The following is a 25262-nucleotide window of genomic DNA, read 5'->3' on the forward strand; positions in this document are numbered from 1 at the left end:
ATCTAAATGGTGCTTTCTTGTTTTCAGACTGATTAATTGTGGTAATGTTTTTATCTCTTGTCCAACTATGTGAAAACCATTACTGCCTCTCATAATCAAATAAAATGTTGTATTGGTTTCATCAAGCAATATTTTTTGGAAGACAACATTTTCACCTTTGTTACCTTTACTTAAAAATCGACATAAATGTTTCTTATATCCATACATATATACATACATACTGTATTAGAACGCATATTGTAAATTTGTTCAAATGCAATAGGAGTTTGTCCAGTGGTAGGATTTAATGCTGTTTCTACCACTGTTTCAAGAAATTGTGTAACTGATGCAGAGCCGTAGCTTACCATTGTAGCTAGTTCATAGTTTCTTTCGTATACCTTGTACTCAGGCCACTCGGATCAAATGTAACATGATTGTTCAAATAAGTTCGATATTCTATCGAGCGCTGTGGTGAATTGGAAAATCTTGATCCTGTTCGAACGCTAGTATCATTTGCCCACGTCTATAATCCCCTATTATATGTAAAAAGAGAATAGTTATTCGAGACAAGACCAATAAGCAATAAAGATTTTTGAGTTAAAGGTCAATTACCCAAAAACATCATATCACACCCCATAACAAAGTGAAAGTACTGAAACTAAACAGTTTTGATAGCATTCATATCACCAACAGTGGTATAATTAACTTTTAGATAATTATTCAGATTATTTTGAAGTTAACAAATCACTTTTTGAAAAATTTGATTTCACCCTGGGCAGTTAGGTAACTCATTTTCCACTCTACATTTGGCCATAAACATTCGGACGAACACAAGTAGCAAAAACTAGTGTCACTCTCCTTGATCAGGTTCATGTAAACTTGGACAAGCAGGCATTAGAAAACTTTGATACTGGCTATAGTGACCACATCTTTGCAATTACTAACCATACCTGCAAATCATATTTCGACCATTGTACAAAACATTATCCATAAAAGAGTTTATAGTCAGAAAAATTTTGGAATTTCCAGTATCTAATCAGCAAAGAATCTTGGAGAGAAGTATATGATACCTCCATTATCAATGAAATGATGGAATTTTTTTTGAACATTTTCAAGCTTAATGTTGACAATGCTTTTCCACAAAGGAAAGTGTTTTCCAGAAGCACAGATAGATTCAAAAACTGGGTTACACTAGGCATTAGCGTATCTTGTTAAACGAAATGGGAAGTTTTTATTCAGTCAAAAACTGACAGCAGTACAGAATTTAATCAGTTATTTCAAAAATACAAGCTAGTTTTGAAACATGTCATAAAAGAGGCAAAAATTAAGGAAATGACGAATATATTAAGAAGTTATCCAATAATTACGTCCATGTGGAAAGCTGTGCAGGGTCTTACAGGGAAGAAGACAAGTCAAAAAAATATTGTGATATCGCATGTAGCAAGAATGTCACTGACCCTAGGGCAGTTGCAAACAGCTTCAATTCTTATTATGCAACTGTTGCTGGAAAATTAGTGAAGGAAAAATTTGGTAAACATTTTAATACAACATGGAAAGAACTTTCATTTATTGAAAAAATAATATATCCATGTTCCTCAGTCCAATAGGCCCAACAGAGCTATTAAATATCATTAATTCACTGAAGAGTAATTATTCAACTGGTGTTGACGATATGCTAGATTATTTTATAAAAATAACAGTAAGACAAATACTCTCTCCTTTATATATAAATACATGTACATAAACGACCTTGTGGATGACATTGGAAGTTCACTGAGGCTTTTTGGGGTCGATGCTGTGGTATATCAAGAGTTTGTAACAATGGAAAATTGTACTGAAATGCAGGAGGATCTGCAGCGAATTGACGCATGTTGCACGGAATGGCAATTGAATCTCAATGTAGACAAGTGTAACGTGCTGCGAATACATAGAAAGATAGATCCCGTATCATTTAGCTACAAAATAACAGGTCAGCAACTGGAAGCAGTTAATTCCATAAATTATCTGGGAGTACGCATTAGGAGTTATTTAAAATGGAATGATCATATAAAGTTGATCGTTGGTAAAGCAGATGCCAGACTGAGATTCATTGGAAGAAGCGTAAGAAAATGCAATCCGAAAACAAAGGAAGTAGATTATAGTACTCTTGTTCGCTCACTGCTTGAATACTGCTCAGCAGTGTGGGATCCGTGCCAGATAGGGTTGATAGAGGAGATAGAGAGGATCTAACGTAGAGCAGCACGCTGCGTTACAGGATCATTTAGTAATCGTGAAAGCGGTACAGAGATGATAGATAAACTCCAGTGGAAGACGATGCAGGAAATATGCTCAGTAGCTTGATATGGGCTTTTGTTGAAGTTTCGAGAACATACCCTGACCGAAGAGTCAAGCAGAATATTGCTCCCTCCCAGGTATATCTCGCGAAGAGACCATGAGGATAAAATCAGAGAGATTAGAGCCCACACAGAAGTATACCAACAATCCTTCTTTCCACGAACAATACGAGACTGGAATAGACGGGAGAACCGATAGAGGTACTCAAGGTACCCTCCGCCACACACCGTCAGGTGGCTTGCGGGGTATGGATGTAGATGTAGATGCAATTCATCCTTATCATGTGGTGTCTTCCCACAGCAACTGAAAATGGAAAAGTAATGCCCGTATATGAAAGAGATGATCAGCAATGTATGGATAACTATAGGCCTATGTCTCTACTGTCAGGGTTTTCGAAAATTATTGAGTAGGTGTTCCTTTCACAACTAACTACATTCTTTGACAAGAATAATGTTATTTCTGGATGTCAACATGGTTTCAGACCATAGCAATCAACTGAAACAGCCACTTTCAATCTAATAAAACATGTCTTAAATGCAGTGGACAACCATAGAGGTACCTCAGTTTTATTATTAGACCTAACAAAAGCTTTTGATGTAATTCATCATACTGTATTCCTGAGGAAGCTTGAACGATATGATGTAAGACTGGATTAAATCATATTTGGAATATCGCTCTCAGGTAACTGAAATTAAAGACATGGAAGGTAATGAACTTGAGGTATATCTTTCAGAACAATGTGGACTAAGTAATTGTGTTCCACAGGGGGTCTAATTTAGGTCCCTTTCTTTGTTTGGTATACGTTAATGATTTTCCATCACACATTAGGGATTGTGAACCAGTACTGTTTGCAGATGACACCAGTCTGTTGATTGAAGGGAATAACGAAGAAAATCTTACTTCATCTCCAAAAGATATTACAAAAGAAGTGTCGGAATGGTTTACCAGAAACAGGCTAATAGTTAATCCCCAAAAACGGTACTCATAAATTTCCACACAAATCAAAATAAAAATGCGTCACAACCTATATCAAGTATATAAAACCTAAACATTAGTGCTGTTAATAAAACCTAAATTTCTTGAGATTCATATCCAGGGAAATCTTAACTGGAACACACATATCACATCCCTACAATCAAAACTAGCAAAAATGAGCTATGTAATAAGAATTCTTTGCAACAATACTAATGCAGAAACAGTTAGGATTGTATACTTTGCTAGTGTACATTCAATACCGAAGCATGGTATTATTTTTAGTTCGTTGGTTGGTTTGTGGGATGAATGGGACCAGACTGCTACAGTCATCGGTCCCTTATTTTCTGGGGAAATGTGCACCAGGCCATAACAGTTTTCAGGAAACAAACGGCAATTATAAGATTAATGAAACAAGTGAACAGCACAAAAGCATGTAAACCTTACTTTAAAGATCTAAAGATCTTACCCTTCCCTGCATTTATATACTGTAAGTAGTCATGCCTGTCAAAAAAGGTAGACTGAGGATATCTCTTGTCTCAAATCAAAAGTGTCCATGACTCCAGCACCAGGTCAGACAGTGAAATGCATGTTAATCATTGTCACACCACATTATGCCAAAAAGATGTATATCATGCAGGAACAAATCTATACAACAGCATACCAAGACATATACAATGTCTTACAGAACTACAGAGTTTAAAAAAGTCTGTCACAGCCTACTATCTGAAAAACTGCTACTATTCAATCTCACAGTACGTTATGTAACAACAAATGTAATTTATATCTTTAACTGTAGAAATAAGTTATAATTATACAGTATTTAAAAAAAATGTAATTATTACCCGTATGGATCCAATCTGTTATAGAAATTTACGTAATGTATGTTTGATGTTTGAAAAATCAATACATAAAAAGGTTATGTGTCCAATATCCTTTGTACGATATATGTACTGTAAAAGAGATTTATGTGGACAAATAAATAACTTCTAAGGAGTCTTGTTTTCGCTCTGCCAAAGGTCTAACAAATAAGGGTCGAAGAGTATTCTGTTATATTCTTTACTGCAGTTCTCTTTGGTAGTATCATAATAAATATAGCATTCGACAGGAATATGAACTGCTACGGTCTCCTTCAACTCGTAGGAGGCTATGAGGCTAAAAATTATACATGAGCTGGTCTCAGTGAGGATTCTTCGATATATATCGCACAGGACGTTTATCGGAGTGAAGAGGATAGTCGATAACTTTAAAACTCCTTGCATTGTTGATTTGTTGTCAAGTACTGGAAGTGTGTGCTAATGGCAGTGTCAGTGCTGTAAAATAATCGTAGTGGTGTGAAGTCCTGTACATTTATTACAATGGTACCCTTATATTTCTTATATTCTTGGGTCATTTATTGGTGTCATTTATGTGTAACAATTATTGTGTATTATTCTTTCAGGCCAGTGAAGTGGAAGATACCCTTAAAAGAATACAGTCCCATAAAGGGGTAGTTGGGACGATTGTAGTGAACGCTGAAGGTAAGTGATTGTTAATATTGTAATACATTGTTTTGTTTCACGGTCAGAACTGTTCTTCATCAGCGTATGAATCATATACCGAAAAAGCACCGTTGGTTGCCGTTTGATACGAGGGTTAATAATCGTGTTATTTACTTTCATTTTCTCAGCGTCAGACTTTTCAATCTTAAAATGAAGCAGAGAATAAAAATGTTTTCATTATTTTGTGAATATATTTCCCAGTGATGTGTTGTCGTTTTCTTTCAGAGTGTTAGATTCTGCAAGTAATTTGTAAATAGGAATGTCTTTTCTTTTAAAGTATCATTCAACATACGTGCTAGGTATATGCATGCAACACGCAGAATGGGCGTTGTGGTTTACTGCTTTGAAGATTTTCATGAAGTAAAGTTACTTGATGTTGTTCAACATAAAACGGTTCGAAATGTTTATACTTGTTCGTGGTTCTCTTTTGTAAGGACTTTGATTGTGCTATCACTGTAATAGGAATGCGCATAAGCTGTGCGCCCCACATTTACCATTCAGGCAATTACAGACAATGTAATGTATGATTTGAGAAAGAAAAATTTAGATCTGATGTGCAGTCTGCTACAACTAGAGAGAGTCTTATGATGTAATAAGAATACTGTCACATCCACATAACTATTGTAGAGTCCATATTAGTTTTGATCAACCACACTGAGCATTTACAATACATCATCCTTGCCACGTGGGATACACCAGTTCTCACCCAGACACCAAAGTGAAGCAACATTGGGTTGTGTTATTACTTGGAGGTGTGACCAGTTAGGAACATCTGTTGTCATTGGCTCAGAAATATGCTTGTTGCTGAAGTGTAATCCAGAGAAAGACTGGCACCAGGCCGGTCAGCCATACGGCACTATTACTATTAGCATTTGCAGTGCTGTAAATGTCTTAATGGTTTCTGTCTGACATTTGTGCTGTCTGGATCAGAATAAGCCATTTGGTGGCACATAGTCAAGGGTGTTTCGTATTAGTTTTAACTTTCCTCCTTTACAACTGAATCAGAGATGCTGCTTTATAAGAATGACCACATGCAGTGTATGGACAGTATAACTTCCCACAGGTGGTGCTGAGAGTAATCCTTGCTCCCTTTGAAACCTACTCTTGTAGGACGGACAGCATTTAGAGCAAAAATGCATCACTGTTTTTATGAAAAAAGAGGTGACATGCAAAGGTGAAGATTAAGTAATTTTATATGATTAAAACTAATGTTTTGTGGTTACTAAATATAGACACATTTACTAAATAAGGTTGACACCCAACTGAAACCAAATTTGATGACAGATTTCTACTGATATCTAGCTCCCAGCATCCAGCATGAAGAGTGCAAAGCAGTGTTTTTAATGATTCCTCTGCTCTCAGTATCCCACATTAAAAGTGTGAACCTATGTTTCAGGTCTGCTATGCCCTGCACATGCCTTAATAGTTTTGATTTTATCATACTGACTTGGTGTGAACCATATTTAAAGGGCAGTTTGTGTTCTTACAATATTGCGAAAAGACGTACTCTGAGAATGTTGAACAGTCTTCCATATACTGCCCGATATCTTTGTTGGTGTGGCCCACTGATTTTTGCTGTAGACCTGTGGAAGCACAAGACATACACATAAATCATGCAGCCCCTTTTCCTTCCTACTGGTGTTTCTTCAGCCACAAAATCTGCTGAGCGGGGAAAAGTTAAATGAAAAAGGCCATAGAAAATGCATTGTCGGAAAGCTTAATGGCAGTGGCAGTTTTGTTCATGTGCCTGTCAGCTGCTCCGCACCTGAGTTGTATGGTAAGCGGTTACCTGTACTTCTTCACTGGAGAAGTAATTTTCAAGAATGGCTCATGTGAGGTTCCGATAAGTTACTTTCTCTGTATCTAAGCTACGCAATCCAGAACCCCCTACCACTGCATGACTGACTTGGTTGCCCCACTGTTCATGAATCCATACAGCTTTGCACTAGCATTGAAATATTGGCATTGGCTCTAGTGACTTACTGGTAATGATACAGGAGACTGTCACCACAACACACGCTCATTACATTCTTTAACATTAAGAGATGGCTGCTATCCACAAAACTAAGCAGAGAAGAAAACAGATCTGATAACTGGTTTTGCCATTCACAAATTATTTTTATATGTTGAGAATAGCAGTAATGCCGTTCATCCCTCCATTAGTTTCTAGTGATGACTCTTCATCGTACTAAGTATGACGCTACAAATAATTCAATACCTTCTCTTGCTGACAGTACTGGTAATGTAATGGATGACGATAAACAGAAGGCCGAAATTCTAAACATAGCTTTGAAAAACTCGTTTATGGTAGAGGATTGCAGCACCATTCCCCCTTTCAGTTACCGAACAAACGCAAGGATGGCTGACGTAGTGTTTAGTGTATCTGGGATTGTGAAACAGTTAAGATCCTGCCAGGAAGGCATCTGGCCCAGACAGTATCCCCATAAGATTTTATGTTGACTATCTACAAATATAGCACCATTCTTATCCATCATCTATCAGAGATCATTGGAGTAGTGGAAAGTCCCATGGGACTGGAAGAAGGCCCAGGTCATAGCAATCTATAAAAGGGTAGAACATCGGATGCACATAATTACTGGCCAATTTCACTGACATCAATTTGTTGTAGAATCATGGGACATATTTTCTGTTCAGACATAATGACCTTTCTAGACCCTGAGAAGCTCATCTGCAGAAACCAGCGTGGTTTTAGGAAACAGCGGTCATACGAGACACAACTGGCCCTCTGTGCATGATTTTACAACAGGTTCTAGATACTGGCTCCCAATTTGATGCCATATTCCTCGACTTTCAATAGGTGTTAGACTCAGTTCCACACTGTCTTTTGCTCCAAAAAGTGCATGCTTACGGTCTATCTGATGGCATATGAGGTTGAATAGAAACTTTTCTAACAGGCGGAGAGCAGTATGTCATCCTGAATGGAGAGGCTTCAACAGAAACAGCTGTACGATCAGGTGTGCCCCAGGGCAGCGTAATATGTCCACTGCTTTTTATGATTAACATAAATGATCTGGTTGATGGTATTGACAGCAGCATTAGACTGTTTGCCAATGATGCTGTAGTCTGCAGGAAAGTGGTATCATATGAAAGTTGTGAACGAATCAATGAGGATTTGCAGAAAATAAATGTGTGGTGTAATGAGTGGCAGCTATCTCTCAATATTAGTAGGTGTAACCTACTGCGTATAACAAAGTGAAAATCCCCTTTAATGTAAGAGTACAAAATAAATGCCCATTCTTTTAGAAGTGGTAACATCCGTCAAGTATCTGGTTGCGACTGTTTGAAATGATCTCAAATGGAATGATCTAATTACACAAATAATGGATAAGGCAACCTCTAGATTGCGGTTTATTGATAGGATCCTAAAGCGATGCAGTCCTTCAGCAAAGGAAATTGCTCACAATACTTTAGTTCGTCCAGTCTTAGAGTATTGCTTGTCTGTGTGGGACCCTTACCAGTTGGGTCTGATTCAAGAGATTGAGAAGGTTTAGAGAAGAGCAGCAAGCTTCTTGTCTATTACATTTAGCCATCACGAGAGTGTTAAAAGTCTCATAGAAAATAATAAAGGGAAACATTCCATGTGGGGAAAAATATATCTAAAAACAAAGTTGATGTGACTTGCCAAACAAAAGCGCTGGCAGGTTGATAGATACACAAACAAACATACACACGAAATACGAGCTTTTGCAACCAATGGTTGCTTCTTCAGGAAAGAGGGAAGGAGAGGGAAAGACGAAAGGATGTGGGTTTTAAGGGAGAGGGTAAGGAGTCATTCCAATCCCGGGAGCGGAAAGACTTACCTTAAGGGGAAAAAAGGACAGGTATACACCCGCGCGCACGCCCCCCCCCCCCCCCACACACACACACTGTGTGTGCGTGTGCGTGCGTGCGTATACCTGTCCTTTTTTCCCCCTAAGGTAAGTCTTTCTGCTCCCGGAATTGGAATGACTCCTTACCCTCTCCCTTAAAAACCACATCCTTTCGTCTTTCCCTCTCCTTCACTCTTTCCTGAAGAAGCAACCGTTGGTTGCGAAAGCTTGTATGTTTGTGTATCTATCGATCTGCCAGTGCTTTTGTTTGGTAAGTCACATCAACTTTGTTTCTAGATAAATCTCATAGAAAGTTTGACGTGGGACACACTTGCAAATAGATGACACACTAAATGAAAGGGGCTGCTCACTAAATTCCGAAATCTGATCTTCGTCAAGGATGTAGAGCATATTATTACCACCAACTTTCAAATTGCGCAATGGTCACCATTCAAATATAAGGGAAATAGAGCTCATACTGAGGTGTTCAGGCAGTTTTTTTCCTCTCGCGCGATCCACAAGCGGAGCACAGGGGGGGAATATGACTTGGGCGTGAATAGTGCCCTCCGCCACACACTGCTTGCTAGCAGAGTATATATGTAGATGTATGGTATGGATCCTCCTAGAGCACAGAGCATTCGACAGTAGTGTGAACAACTCTGAGAAACTGGTTGTTAGTGTAAAGGCAAATCGCTGGGCCGTCTCCAAGTGTCTGACACAGATGTTGAATGCATCCACCATAGTTTCACAAGGACTCCAGAGAAATCTGTTCACCGTGCAGTTGACATCCCAACATGCCCCTGATCCTCCTAGCTTGTGTTGCATCAATGTTAACACATGAAGCCATACAAAATTCAGCTACTGCAAGCGCTTCATGAAGGTGACAACATCTTGTGGAGCTCTGTAATTTTGTTCCTGCAAAAAGGATGATGACAGTTTTCTTCCACACTCAGTGTTGAGTGATTAGGCAACTTTCCATTTAAATGTAAAGGTGAATAATGCGAGAATATGGGGAACAGAACGACCCACATGAAGTTGTATAAAATGAGACAGATATCCAAAATTTAATGTGTTTTGTGCAGTTTGAAGCACATCTCTGAATATGCTTGAGAACTTTTTTCCCACAGTTGGAGACTGATTCAAATAACTCAGTCGCACTGGACCAAATGATTCAGCCTTACATTACTGACCTCTAAGGTCACCGTATCTGGCTATATGTGATTATTTCTTGTGGGGGGTTTATAAAAGACTCTGTTGCCAACAACAATGCATGAACTGAGACACTGCATAGCAGTGACTATGGAAGCTGTAACTCAAGACTTGCTCGGTCTAGTGTGAGTACAATTTGAGTACCGCATTGATGTGCTGTGCATCTTTGGGGCACCTACGAAGAAGAAGGGGGGAAAAAATCAATGCATATATTTATTAGTTTCAGAGATATTGACATGCCAGATTGGACGATTCTTTTGATATCCTCTGTATATTCCAGTAGGAAAAGTAGGGACACAGAATGAACAAACCACCTTTCTTATGAAAGTCACTATGCATTATTCTTGATACTGAATGTGCACAGGAGATGGTCACACTGCAGAGCTAAATGTACTGAGAAAGATTTTTATATGGGTGCACGATGGACTAGAATCAGCTGTCATCACACTTCTAGAACTGAAAATCTTCTCTGTAGGAATCAAGATGGGTTATGAAAAGAAAGATCATGTGGAAAATCTTCTCTGTAGGAATCAAGATGGGTTATGAAAAGAAAGATCATGTGAAACCCATGTAGCTGATGTTTCTGGACTTCCGGAAGACTTTCCATGCAGTTCCACACTGCCATCTAATGAACAGCTGAGAGACTGGATTTAAGAGTTTATAGCAAACGTAATACAGCATGTCACTTTCAGTGGAGAGAAGTCCTCAAACGTAACTTCAGACCTGTCCCAAGGGAGTGTTAAAGAACCAGTACTTTTCACAGTGTATATAAATGAACTAACGAATACTGTTGGATTTACCACAAAGGTTTTCGTGGATGATGCTGTTGTAGAGAGGTAAGTCACCAAGCCAGAAAATTGTATCTAGATGCAGGAAGATCAACAGAAGATACACTTGGTGCAGGGGATTTAAAAGAAAAATTCCCTTATGGTTTGCATCTGCAAACATCTTTATCAGTACCCTTTTAACTACAGGAAAGTTCTGCATACAGCCACACGGCCAGGTAGTGGAGGTAAAAGCAGATCTTTGTTGTCAGTGCTGTTTAATAGAGCATAATTTGGTGTGTTTAAATTTGTTTGTATTTAAAATACCAGCTGTGAATATAGGCTGTGATTCGTTCCCTCAGTGATAAAGGCGTGAAAGTTGCTGAAATTCACCAGATCAGTGAATTGTATTGAGAAAACATTGAGTGATGGGATGATATGGAAATGGATGGGAGCTTTGAAAGATGGCCATACAAATGTGCATGAGTAGGAACTAAGTGGGCGACCTTCATTGATTACTGTCAGTCTGGCACAGAAAGTTGGCGAAAAAGTGAAAGAGAACAAAAACTTTACGATTTTACAGAACTTTTAAATTATCGAAAGTTACGCTCATGCCAGATACCAAAAGTGCTGGCTGAGGTTCACAAAAGCAGACATCTAGCCAGTTCTTTGACTTGTCTGGAGTGGTACAGAGGGGAAGGTGATAAGTTTTTAAGCCAGATTTTTGCGGGTTACGAAACGTTGGTGGCTTACTTTGCACTTGAATCAGAGCAGTAATGCGCAGGATTGTGGCATTCAACATCGCCCAAAAAAGTGAAGTTCTAGCAAACAATTTAAGCCGGGAAATTGTATGCACTATTTTTTGAGACAGTAAGGGAATATCACGCGTGGATTTTTTGCCTCGTGGTAACGCCATAAAATCTAAGGCTTAATGTAGGAACTTAAAAAAACCACGCTGTTAAATCCAAAACGTAAGGTGTGACATGCTGAGTAAGGGGTTCACATTACTTCATGGCAATGTCTGAGGACATTTGGCCAATCAAACTCTAGAGCTGATTGAATCATTTTACTGGGAATAACCTATTCACCCTCTGTACAGCCCCTATCTAACGCCCAGTGACTACTGTTTGTTTCTACATTCAAACACCAACTCGGTGATAAGTGCCATGATGATGATGAAATTGTCAGAATGACCCTGTTGCTTTGGTTATCTAATTGGACATACCTCTACGAGGACGGTATTCAAAAACTGGTTGTATGATGCAATAAGTGCCTCAGTGTCAGTGGGAATTGTGTAGAATAACAAGTACAAGCTTTCATATAAAAATAAAATTGCTAAGTCTACTTGTTTTATTTTTATTGTAAAATGGTACTTAAAAATCATGCCTCGTATAATGCACCCTGGGGGCTCAGTTCAGTCTGTCGACGTGTCTAGAAGGATCATTTGAAATGTAGACACTGCAAACTTGTCATGTTGCAGCAAGAAGAGTAATCAGCATGGGAAGTTTGTCACTGAACTGGTACACAACACTGCAGTATCATTTGGACGCAAGGAGCATAGAATGAGTTCTCTTCAGCATTGTGTGCAAGATTTGTCAAACACCTGGCGATTTTTGTAGAAAGAATGTGGAAATGGCCTGGTGACAAAGTCTTAGTAATTCTGTCCCATAGGTAGTATATGGGGCCAGTAGCTTATATGGATGCTGGATGCCTCATTGTCAAGGGTAATATAGGAGCTTTTCAGTGTCAGGAATGGGTCCTCCAACCTATTGTCCGAACCTGCAGTCCACATTTTGGTGGTGGATTCTTCTTTAAAGGTGATAATGCAGATGGGTACTGTGCTCATCTCATGAACACCTTCCTCAAGGATACAGGGATCAACCGAATTGAATGGTCTGCAGTAATTGCTGAATGAGTCCTGTTGAACATAATTGGGACCACTTATAACCTGCAATGTATCATCACAAGAATCTTCTTCCCACATTTTATGACCTAAGGAGAGCCCTTGCAAAGCATTGTACAGGCTTGAACAGTGATATCTTGTCCCCTTTGTCAGTAGCATACTGGGAAGGATTCAAGCACATTATGATGCACAGGGTGGAACAGCACAGCACAGTGTTGAATGTTAAAGAGCTGCAGATTTTGATTTCACAGATGTGCAATTTTAAAAATATTGCTTTTATATTGGCTTGTTTAAGGTAGGGAAGGTTAAAACAGGAGGAAAGATAAGTCAGATCCAGGGTGAAAGAGAGGATCTATCGTTAAGATGAAGAGAGACATAGATGAAGGGGGAGGCTCTGACAGCTCCTCCTCCATCTTTGTCTCCCCCCATACTAACAAGTGCCTCCCTCTCTTCCTGAGGACCAGGAGAACTGCCTTTCCTTTTTAATCTTCCCAGATTTTGGAACTATCAGCCTTGTACGTCTGCATTTCTATAGGCATTACTGAAAATTTTTCGTGCAGAGGGGAAGTACTGGCCTGTAGTTCCCTCATAATTTTATAGTTTCCTCAAGTGACTCTTCATTTTGATGGCACTATTGTTTTGTTTTTATTCCACAGTACAGTTATTGATTTCAGATTCATAAGACTTATTTTTTTCCTTCTCCCCGTCAATCCAAGCCTACACATGTGTATGCAGGTGGTGCATTTTTTTGTAGTTCGTATGCTGCAGTAGTAAAAAATGTTACTGATAGTTGTGCTTTTACGCAGTTCAAATTTTAATATGTACATCCAAGAATGCGCCCTATTCATAGGCTTCTGTTCATGCTTTTCATTAATTGTCGCTGCTGACAATAACATGTGTTTTTGTGCTGTTAAGGGAGTTACTTCACAGGAATCACTTACTAATTCTACATCTACATGACTACTCTGCAATTCACATTTAAGTGCTTGGCAGAGGGTTCATCGAACCACTATCATACTATCTCTCTACTATTCCCCTCCCGAACAGCGAGCGGGAAAAACAAACACCTAAACCTTTCTGTTCGAGCTCTGATTTCTCTTATTTTATTTTGATGATCATTCCTACCTATGTAGGTTGGGCTCAACAAAATATTTTCAGATTCGGAAGAGAAAGTTGGTGACTGAGATTTCGTAAAAAGGTCTCGCAGCGACGAAAAACGTCTATGCTGTAATGACTTCCATCCCAACTCGTGTATCATATCTGCCACACTCTCTCCCCTATAACGTGATAATACAAAACGAGCTGCCCTTTTTTGCACCCTTTCGATGTCCTCCGTCAATCCCACCTGGTAAGGATCCCACACAGCGCAGCAATATTCTAACAGAGGACGAACGAGTGTAGTGTAAGCTCTCTCTTTAGTGGACTTGTTGCATCTTCTAAGTGTCCTGCCAATGAAACGCAACCTTTGGCTCGCCTTCCCGACAATATTATCTATGTGGTCCTTCCAACTGAAGTTGTTCGTAATTTTAACACCCAGGTACTTAGTTGAATTGACAGCCTTGAGAATTGTACTATTTATCGAGTAATCGAATTCCATCAGATTTCTTTTGGAACTCATGTGGATCATCTCACACTTTTCGTTATTTAGCGTCAACTGCCACCTGACACACTATACAGCAATCTTTTCTAAATCGCTTTGCAACTGATACTGGTCTTTGGATGACCTTACTAGATGGTAAATTACAGCATCATCTGCGAACAATCTAAGAGAACTGCTCAGATTGTCACCCAGGTCATTTATATAGATCAGGAACAGCAGAGGTCCCAGGACGCTTCCCTGGGGAACACCTGTTATCACTTCAGTTTTACTCGATGATTTGCCGTCTATTACTACGAACTGCGACCTTCCTGACAGGAAATCACGAATCCAGTTGCACAACTGAGACGATACCCCATAGGCCCGCAGCTTGATTAGAAGTTGCTTGTGAGGAACGGTGTCAAAAGCTTTCCGGAAATCTAGAAATACGGAATCAACTTGAGATTCCCTGTCGATAGCGGCCATTACTTCATGCGAATAAAGAGCTAATTCCTTGAAACATATTGACAATACTTCTATCATTGTCTGTTTAATTGTAACAATTGTCACCCAGAAAAGTTACCATGTCTTTTTGATGTACTGAAAGCAAAAAGTCATGCACATGTACAAAACAAATAGGAGTATACCCAAAATTGAGTGCTGTGGGCTCCCACTGGTGATTAGTCTCTCATGGCTAAAATCCCCCCCTCCAGTGTCATTTGGTTTATTCGGCACCACTTACTGCATTCTTTTTGTTAAATACTACTCAAACCAATTGATTCTAAACCCATTAATTTAAGCTTTTCAAAAATGTGCTTCTGGTTTCATCTGCAGGTCAATATGGTGCAAAGTTAACTATATTAGAAACTAAACCTGTGTAGTGTATTTGCATTGAAACCAATAGTCATGCATTGCTGTCTGTAGCTATGATCAGAATATAGTTTTAATACTTAACTAGTTGCAGCTTTTTTTTTTTTTTTTTTTTTTTTGTACATGTTGAGTTTGTTTGGCTTGAAATTAAAAAATGAAAAAGAATATAGTATTCCTTTGCACCCTGAAATAACCATTTACAGTGTGGATTTTTATTCCTGTTTGAAAGAAAAAGATGATAGCTATGATTTTTAAAGAACCTTTTAAATTCCAAATGACTGCTTTTAAATAAAAGTTCCACTAATCTGTTATCAAGTTGTATAGAATAAAATGTTCATTCTTTATTGTCTTATTCGCAGGCTGTACAGGTACCTTTAGTGTGAGTTGTACGTCTGCTTCTTCGACAGTAAAGATTTTACTAAATACATATTTTTCAAAAATAAATACAGAAAATTTTTGACTCTTCTGGAAAAACTTCTGGAGGGGGATACTTCTTGGCCAGTACAGTTTTCTGGATGTTTTGTTGCATACTCACACTTTCACACGGGAACACTGTGGGTTCTACTGGGTAGCACCTGAATGCAAACCATGCATTCTGTCAGTTTGTGTACCGAGACCACAACAGTTAGCTGAAAGGCGAGCAAAGACTGCATTAGACAAACATTAATGGTAGGTAATAACAAAGCCAAAATAGCAGCTCTACGGAGAACTGTGCAGTGCATGGTTATTGTCAGTAGGTGGCAGCCGCCAACTCTGCTACAAGCATTTTGCCACATGACAAACATGGATATACTCTGCCACACTGCGCCTAGCGACATCACTGGATGTATGCATAACTATAGCAATTGACCCATCAATATGTTTGTTGAATCTGTGAGCAGGGCCAGAACCATTATGGACAGTGTGGGGAGGATAGGGCGGGCATGACCTGTTGCGAAGGCTGGGGTGTGGCTTCGAATGCGAATGCAGAGTCGTGGGGGGGGGGGGGGGGGTGGAGACTGATGTGCCTGGGTCCAGATCCATTGGATGATGACTCGAGAACCAGGAATTCTAGGGACCTACTACCTGAATTTTGTCCTGGAACAGGACCTCGGATCGATGACTGAGTTTGCCTCAGATGGCGTAACTGTAGCTGGCATGATACCATTACCAGTGAAGGATGTCCCAACTCGTGGTCACCAGGACCAGGTGGCAGCTTCGGTGTTCAGTTTGATTTCTGCACCTGGACTGTGTGATACTTTTACAATTTTGCCATTAGACAGGTTAGGTCAGCTGAATTTCCTTTTAGATGACAATACTGATTTCTCACAGTCCGTGGAAATTGAAGCTTGAATTGCTTGGGAACTCTTCAAAGCCTTAGCAATACAGATAACAAACTTCAGATAGAGAGAGATCTAATTGCAGTCATGTTTGAGCAGAAACTTCACTGTCTGGTCCTAATCTAATCACTTTGTCATGGAGTAATAATTGTGAGTTTGACATTCCACAAAATTATGTAAACTTGCATTTTATTCGTTAGCTTGGTAGTTCTTTGATTCATGATGCGTAACTGTCTGTGTTGCCTTATGATATCAAAGGAACTCTCAAAAAGAAACCGACACATGCATTTTTGTAGCAAAATATTCATATAAAAATGACTGAATAGTGCTGAGGGGCAGCACTGGCCACTTTTTGCGTAAGATAATAGATCTTTGGGTTTGTAGATAATAGAAAGGCTCTCTGTTGCTCAGGGCACATTCCTGAAAACAAAGTGCTAAACACATTTGCTACCTTTCCCAGTCCTTGAGAATCATTGAATAACTGGAAAACCATGAGTGCAAGAAGCGATTGAATACTTGCCGGATCCATCAGCTCCTGCACAAGTTATTGTTTTCCAGAGCATGAATAACTGCTTGTCTATAGGGTTTGAAATACTCAGCAAAATAACCGGACAAGTCCTATTCCAGCATAGGACTGATTTCAATTCCAAAAAAATCTTCGCCACCATTTTTTGTAAGTTGTTTCTTCAACAACATGAATTTCATGAAGCAAAAATTATTTACAAATGAATCACAGAAGGTATACTTCAAAGGTGTGGAAATACACACAACAAAAACTTATATGGTATGATACCTCTTGCCCTCTGAAAGTTTCTTGAATAACTCGCATGTTAGTGTAGGGGAAGACTGTTGGTGGTTCATCTGGGAAGCACTTAAATATGAACCATGTTCGTTGCACACCCGTGTGCCGTTTGTTCATTCACTGAAAACACAACTGTGTATTGAATGGTGATCAAAGACTGTACCTATTGGCATAACATTGATAGTAGGCAACAACAAAGTCAAATTTGCGGTCTAGGAGACTGCCATCAGCAGTTAGATCATAGCACTTGCTGTAAACATTGGCTGATTGCAACAAGTGACGCGTGGGGGCCCAAGGCATGGTTAGCTAGGGGAAAAATAGATTCTACCTATAGGAAAATTACATGCACTTGCGGGGAAAAGAGAGAAGGTCTATATAAAGGAAGTGAACTAGTGTTTTGGAGAAAGATCCAAAAGGGAGGGTTTGTGAATGAGCCATTGAAATTGAGCCTGTTGTGATCAGCAGCGTGTGCTACTGGGTTGCCAACTCTACTTTTGGCTCAGTTTGGCAGTGGCCATTCATTCAGTTGAATTGCTGGTTACTTGTCATGTGTTAGTTGTATTGAGCAATTTTTATGGTTCCTTGAGCAAAGTTGTGACTGCTTTTCCTTTTGTCTTTGGACCCTAGGGTAAGAGTTAAATACCGTTTTGGTGAACATTTCTCCAATATTACTTCCACATGTGGCGACGCTGTGTAATACTGAGTTCAAAAAAGAAATGTTTCAGCTTTTCAAATAAATAATGTGTTTAATTAAAAAAAATTGCCTTTGTATTGGTACACCCTTTATTTCCAAAAATGAGTTTTTGGTGTGATGTAGCATTAGGAAGTGCCATTAGTGTATAGCCTAAATAAATGATATTAAAATAAAAGGAGCTGTCGGAATGCATCAGTGTTGGGCGTCATAAGTATGCAGAAATGGTGTGTATACCTATAGATACAAAAATAAAATATGCAGACCACATTTACCAGCAGCACCATGTGTATGATGGTTGTCATCCTTGCTCAACAAAATTTTTTTGGAATTCAGTGGCTGGGAAATGGTTTTTATGCCGCCCCCCACTTGGTTTCTTTCAATCTTTGTCATATTTCTGCTACCTGTGTATGTTGAAATGTCAGAATGTGTTACTAAACTGACAGAGGGATGAGCTGTCATTACAAAATTAGTTTGTTCTTATTTCCAGGAATTCCTATTAAGACGACAATGGACAACACAACTACTGTTCAGTATGCGGGACTGATAAGCCAGTTGACAGACAGAGCTCGCAGTGTTGTTAGAGATTTAGATCCTACCAATGATCTTACTTTTCTTCGGATACGGTCCAAAAAACACGAAATATTGGTAGCGCCAGGTGAGAAACCAAATTTAAACACGATTTGTTTTACACTGCAATGATATAAATTTTGAATAATTGTTGAGTAGTTACTGTTTTGAAATGTTACTCTTTAATTTTCTTTTTTTTCCAGACAAGGAATTCATTCTTATAGTAGTGCAGAATCCAACAGAATGAACTGCAGGCCAAAGTGGTGTAACCTGGCACAGCGTGTGTTCATCAGTGTTCTTGAACACAGTTTTAATCTGTTGCAGAACTTCACTCACAAATAATTTACTGGAATATATTCTTGTTGCATTTGCTGCAACATGATCCTTAATATTTTTGCAAGCTTTACTCATTATTTATTGCCATATGCTGATTTTGCAAAATAATTGAAAATGATTTATGTATATTTCTGTATTCTGTTAGCATTTTTACTGATAAAATAAATATCATGTTACCATATACATTCTTAGGAGTACCAGCTACTGAGCTGTGCATTTGTTGAATAGTCACTGTATTCTTAAGCTTTAAATATGTCACTCAAACTAATGCATGATCATAAACCATTGTTGATGAACGGATGTTGAAGCCCAGCATGCATATTGACTTCCAGATGATTCTCAACGAGTTAAGAGTGCAGTACCTTAGATTTTGTATTGTATAGTGGAAGTGTGGTAGCTGTAAAATTTTTAAAATGTGTAATGCAGACAAAGTTACATTCCTGCATATGACACTGCATCATAACCATGTAATTTATACAGTACAGTTAGTAAATGTTTACCTTCATCTGTGTACTACAGTTTGCAAAACATTTTATTACAATATTAATTTCTCTCACTTTGCCTACCAGTGCGTTTAAGAGAGAGATTAATTTCAAATCTGTTTGGAGAGATTGAAACCATAATATAACCGAAATAAGATCTTCCAGTTTTCTACACTAGTTTTCACAAGTGCACCATTTACATTTCTCAGTTAAAAGAGCTGCTTCTTTAGTATGACCGATGTTCTTGTTTTGTGCTCTTCCCTACTTCTCATATTAGGAATTAATCATTTTGATGAAAGTTAAATCACCTGATCTGCTTTATATTCTGAGCAATACAATCTGCAGTCATCCATAAGCAAAAGTGCTTGTAGAGTAATGTTACTGACAAGAAAAATATCTAACAAAAAAGCTAAATGTTTGCTAAAACAATAAACCTGAGTAGAGAAGTACTTTCAGAGGCATATTTCCTACAACAGAAGTTCCTGTGTTGTTGTATGCTCTATCATTATTTGTCAATGAAGCAGCAGAAATGTGATTTTTCATTATAATGATTTGAAAAACAGTGGAATGGAATGGTAAGCAAAGTCGATAACGGTAACTTGTAGACATGCTGCATCATTTCTGATGCATCTGCACTGCAGTTGTCCAATATCAAATGCAACAGGAGTATCATATTAGTAGCCTGGTTGTTGCCACATGTATGGCAACATAGCTCTTTACCTGGTGCAGAAAGTTGATTGTAAGTAGATGATGAAATATCAGTCGAGGGTTAACAAAAATTGTTTAAAGCAAATATTTAACTGTGTGCTATATAGTTTCTCATTTATTACTCTTCTGAATTTGCTTGTGTATTACATAGTATTGCTTCTTATGTGACGTGTCCTTCAGTAGATTTTAGATTCGTCAACCTTGAAACTACACTCTCTGGTAAGTGGTTGTTTTGAAATAGAACAGCAATATTCTCAATGAAAGAGCAGCCTTTACAAAGCATACACTTTTTTCTTGGTTGAGGTCAGTGGAGGCTGCAGGAAATGGGAGTAACAGGCTCAATGCCCTTCCCACACTGCAGCTCTGAACTTTTGCTTGTGTTGCATACAAAACATTTATACTCACTGCTGGAAATGATTTTCCTTTTCAGAGAAGTCATAAGTAATGCTGCCATAGTACCTGAAAATGATTTACCACCTTTCTAACACCAGCAGCTTAATCAAAGCATGGAAGAATGTAGCAGCATTCAGAAAAGCTACTACAGTGCTTCTTCACACAAAAGTGTTTGGTGTCTAGGATTGACAGTGAGGGGACATAGTCCATCGTCACCGAGGATAAGCCAGAATGTCCAGACAAAGCCAAGAAAAATGTGTAATTGTACAATATGTATTGTGCCCCCCACCCCCCGCCCTCTATGCACACGCACACACACACACACACACACACACACACACACACACACACACACACACACACACACACACATACGCACACACACACATACGCACACACACACACACACACACACACACACACACACAAAATCAGGAGTGAGTAAGGAGATGACAAACTTCAGAATATTAGGTTAATATGCAGTAAATAAATATTTTATTTTCTACCGTCCCATTTATGAAACAAATACAAAAATGATACCATAGCTTCATCCAGCACCACCTCCTTCATTTTGTATGAGGAATTTGTCCACACAGCAAAGCGATATTCCACACACTATCAGTGTAATGCCACACACGGTCTCTGTAGAAATAAGTTCAGTATTGACTAGCAGTAAATTAGGAAGCAATGTGAACAAGTATAATTTTAAAGCTATAAATATCACTTGTATCACTATCAAAATTCTTCTTCAAGTAACCCTGTGTGGAATCAGACATGCAGTTTCAACAGAATAATTATAGGATAATATACTAACAGTATAAAAACACACTTGAAAATGTGGATTTATTCCAATCTGTGAGAGCCCAGGTATCTCGTATTGACATAATTTATCTGTGTAGTTTTTTAATGTGACTGCAGAACTGCTGCTACTTCCACTCTAAAAACTAGATTGTGTACCATCTCTATTTGGATATTTTATTACTCTTTTCTGTGGAATTAACAGAACTTAACTTATTGACCTTAATAAGTTCATCTCTCTCACCCCCCCCCCCCCCTCCTGGTTGGTACCAATCAAAGTTGCCTTTGTGTAGGCATTTGATTAGGTGAGCTTTTGTTCAAAGCAACACAAGAAATATGTAAATATGGAAAGGAAAACTTCAGAAACAAACCACACGTGAAAGAGGTAGGTGTGTGTGTGTGTGTGTGTGTGTGTGTGTGTGTGTGTGTGTGTGTGTGTGTGTGTGTGTGTGTTTGTGTGTGTGTGTGTGAGAGAGAGAGAGAGAGAGAGAGAGAGAGAGAGAGAGAGATGAACTTCTAACTGATATTCTACACACTACAAGAGTGGGCGCGCGCACCCTCACAAACTGGTCCATCAGCGCTGTGGAGGTGCACATTGTACCAGTTGTCAAGGATTGACATTATGTTCAAGTATGGATTGCAGGAAGAATGGTATGCATTGTGGGAAGAATGATTGTGACATCTCATTGAATCGGGTGTACTGCCGGTGGCCTGCGTCTTTCTGCAACACAGTATTTTAACATCGTACCTCGGCGTCTTCATCAGGTGCTTCCTGTGACTGAACTTTCTGCACGTGATGAAGACGCCAAGGTATGATGTCGAAATATTGTATTAGAAAAACACAGACCACCAGCAGTACACCCAATTCAACGAGATTTCACAAAATCACCAGGAATGTCTAAGAAATTAAGAATGATTGTGTTTGGCTCTCTCTGTGTGTGCTGTAATTATTCAATCTTGTCCTCACAATCCCTGCTTGGGCAGTACATAGAGGATTATAGTCCATTTGTAGAGTCATCATTTACAGGCGGTTCTTGAAACTTCGGCAATACGCTATCTCGGGATGATTTACGTCTATCTTAGTGTGTCCGTCCCGCAGGTCAGGCAAACCTGTGACCATTCATGCTGCCCCTTTCTCTATATGTTCAATAACCCAAGTTAGTCCTATTTGGTACAGGATCTACACACTTCAGCAATATTCTAGAATGGGCCACATGAGCGATTTGTAAGCAATCTCCTTTGTAGATTGATTGCACTTCCGCAATATTCTCCCAATACCCCGAAGTTTGACTGAGTCTATGTGATCATTCCATTATATTTCCCTACAAAGCGTTGCACCAAGGTATTTGTATGAGTTGGCCAATGCCAACTGTGACTCATTGATATTATAGTCACAGATGCTACTATCTTTTCATTTTGTGAAGTGCACAATTTTACATTTCTGAACATCTACAGAAAGTTGCCGCCAATCTTTTCACCAGTTTGGAATCTTTTCCAGACCTGAGTGAATATTTATTCAGCTTCTGTATAGACAACTGCATCATCTGCAATATGTTTGAGGTTCCCATTATTATTGTTGCAAGGTCATTAATATACAAAATGAACAGCAATGGTCCTAACACATTTCCCTGGGGCATACCCAAAGTTACTTCTACATCTGATGATGGCTCTCCATGCAAGATAATGTACTGTGTCCTTCTTACCAAAAAGTCCTTATTTCAGTCACAAATTTTACTTGGTACCCATATGACTCTTTACAATAAGTGTAGATAACTTGCTCTGGTTTGACAGGAATTGTGGGAAGTTCAAATACATTGACCAGGCTTGAAATTTTTGTTATATTTGGATATAAAAATCTTCAGAAGTTATATATGTGTGCTTAATGTTGATATTCTACAGGTTTAGTGTGTCATTACTTTGAGGCATACTTTACTTTGTGGTATAATGAAGCTAAACACTTTTGAAGCTGTACTCACTGGCATTGGGTAAGCTTTCTCCCAAGATCCAACCTGTAACTGCAGTGAACACAAATGTGAGGGAATTTGCTACTGGAACTGCCAAAGACATTTCTGAAACAATGGATTAGACAAATGAAACATTCAATAAAAAGTACAACTGTTCATGCAAAATAAATATCCATCAATTTTACTGGAATGTATTATTGTAAATAATTTACCCCCCTCCCCTCTTCCTATGTTCACTGGAAAGAGCATTCCAGGAATAGAGGTCTTTCTCCTACAATGTAATACTGATCAAATATCTCATTAAATTCCTAGCGTAACATGTGTTGTCCAGGCATCGATGAAAGCTGTGGACTAACAGCAGTTAGGCAATGCATTCAAAATATCTGACATACATAGCTACTTCTGTAACTGAGTATTGCTACTTTAAGTTTGCTTTCAATAAGGTATTTTGCATCATAAAGACTTAACTACTTTTACCATATGACTTATTCTGCTGATAAAATATGGAATATTAAGTATTACGGAAGTTGTACTGGGAGCTGACCAAACAATATATAAAGTATCATATTGAAAAGAAAATACCCCCAAAAAATGTTTTGCAAAATTATATTTACTCGGTCACAAACCAGCTTTTGCCTTCTTAAGCAGTCTTCAGGTGTCGCCTGACATACTGAATAAATATAATTTTGCAGAACAGTGGGAAATGTTCCCTTTATAGTACTATAATCTTGTTCTGACAACTACCTATCAAAAAATTTAATTCATCTTTAATTAAAATATCATTTCTGTTCGAAGTGGGAGATGCAGGACAGCAAAGAGGTAGGGAAATAACTATGAAAGAGGTACAAGGAGATGGCTACACAAATGGAAATTGGGAAATCACCAGGGCCTGGCAATGTACCAGTAGAATTTCGTGTGGCCTAAGTATTCTGTATGAGTACCTAAGCATGTTATTTGATAAATATATGAGGTACGGGAAAGGATTTCCAGCAGAGTGGAACTTAACACATCTAACCCCCACACATAAAAAACAAATTGGCTTTAGAAGAGGCACGTCAGTGTAGATAACATTTTTACCCTAAGGCAAATCATGGCGAAGAGAGAGGAAAAGAATTGAAGCAGTCATTTGGTCTTCATGGATCTTGAGAAAGCATATGACACAGTGGCACTAAAGCTATGGTTTGAGATGCTGTGGTCAGAGGAATTGGCAAAAATTTTTGTAAGAAGTATCATAAACCTCTATAAGTCAGCAGAATGTGATATTAAAGTGGAGAAAAGAAATCTGTGGACAGGTCTTCAGAATAACTAAAGAATTGAAGCAAGGATGCTCTCACATTCTTTGAGATGCATGTGCAGAAGATAGTGGATCTATGGTGTAGAAAGTGCATGGGCATGTGAACTGAAGTAGGGAATCACTGTATGTATACGCTTTCCTGCACTGATGATCAGGTCATTGAAGCAAATGATGAAGGGGAGGAAGTTGTTGGAAGAGTGTAAAAAGTGAGATTTGAAAATTAATTTTGAGAAGATGGAGTATCTATGTTGTGGAGAAGAGGGAAGTAACTTGTACATAGTAAAGCGTTTAAGTAACTGGGTAGCATTCTATCGTATGTTGTATATTGCTGACAATATTAATAGTAATCTCAGACTTCTTGCAGATGACAGAGGTATCTACAATGAAGTACTGTCTGAAAGAAGCTGCATATAAGATCTTGATAAGTTTTCAAATTGGTGCAAAGATTAGCATTTCATTCAAAATGTTCAGAAATGTAAAATTGCACACTTCACAAAGCAAAATAAATGTAGTATCCTATAATACCAATCGGGCAACTCCTGCAATATACATTGGTGTAACACTTTGTAGGGATATGAAATTGAATGATCACAAAGGCTCAGCTGTGGGCAAAGCAGGTGATACACTTCAATTTTGGTAGAATACTGAGAAAATGCAATCAGTCTACACAGGAAATTGCTTACAAATCAGTCATGCGATCAATTCTAGAATACTGGTCAAGAGTTTGTACCTGTAGCAAATAGAACTAACAGGGGATATTGAACCTGTACATAGAAAGAAAGCATGGATGATCACTGTTTTGCTTGATCTGTAGGAGAGTGTTACAAAGATACTGAACAAACTGAACTGGCAGACTCTTGAAGATAGATGTAAACTATCCCGAGAAAGTCTACACACAAAGTTTCAGGAACTGGCTTTAAATGATGA

The 25262-nt window shown here is 38.6% G+C and overlaps 2 protein-coding genes across 7 annotated transcripts in view; one reads left to right on the forward strand and one right to left on the reverse strand.

Moving 5' to 3' along the window:
* Positions 1 to 4373: 4373 nt before the first annotated feature.
* On the forward strand, positions 4374 to 18879 carry LOC126278565 (dynein light chain roadblock-type 2). The gene is made up of 4 exons (XM_049978766.1): positions 4374 to 4646; positions 4727 to 4805; positions 18281 to 18448; positions 18564 to 18879. The coding sequence occupies exons 1-4, from the start codon at positions 4644 to 4646 to the stop codon at positions 18605 to 18607; spliced, it is 294 nt and encodes a 97-aa protein (XP_049834723.1). The 5' UTR covers positions 4374 to 4643; the 3' UTR covers positions 18608 to 18879.
* Positions 18880 to 20757: 1878 nt separating this feature from the next.
* LOC126278564 (transmembrane protein 234 homolog) overlaps positions 20758 to 25262 on the reverse strand; it is a 48553-nt gene continuing 44048 nt past the window's right edge. For 4 of the 6 annotated variants that reach the window (XM_049978761.1, XM_049978760.1, XM_049978762.1 and 1 more), the window contains exons 4-5: positions 23054 to 23146; positions 20758 to 20921 (exon numbers count right to left, since the gene is read on the reverse strand). In XM_049978761.1, coding sequence (XP_049834718.1) covers positions 20827 to 20921; positions 23054 to 23146 — 188 coding nt within the window. In that variant the 3' untranslated portion in view covers positions 20758 to 20826. The remainder of the gene's footprint in view (positions 20922 to 23053; positions 23147 to 25262) is intronic. The other 2 variants (XM_049978763.1, XM_049978764.1) reach the window with 2 other exon arrangements.

Source organism: Schistocerca gregaria, chromosome 6 (genome assembly GCF_023897955.1).
Source record: "Schistocerca gregaria isolate iqSchGreg1 chromosome 6, iqSchGreg1.2, whole genome shotgun sequence".
NCBI classification, from domain to species: domain Eukaryota; kingdom Metazoa; phylum Arthropoda; class Insecta; order Orthoptera; family Acrididae; genus Schistocerca; species Schistocerca gregaria.

Coding starts and splice junctions, on each gene's coding strand:
- LOC126278565 (XM_049978766.1), top strand. Junction 4,806..18,280: donor GATTGTAGTGAACGCTGAAG/GTAAGTGATTGT, acceptor TCTTATTTCCAG/GAATTCCTATTAAGACGACA. Junction 18,449..18,563: donor CGAAATATTGGTAGCGCCAG/GTGAGAAACCAA, acceptor TTTTTTTTCCAG/ACAAGGAATTCATTCTTATA.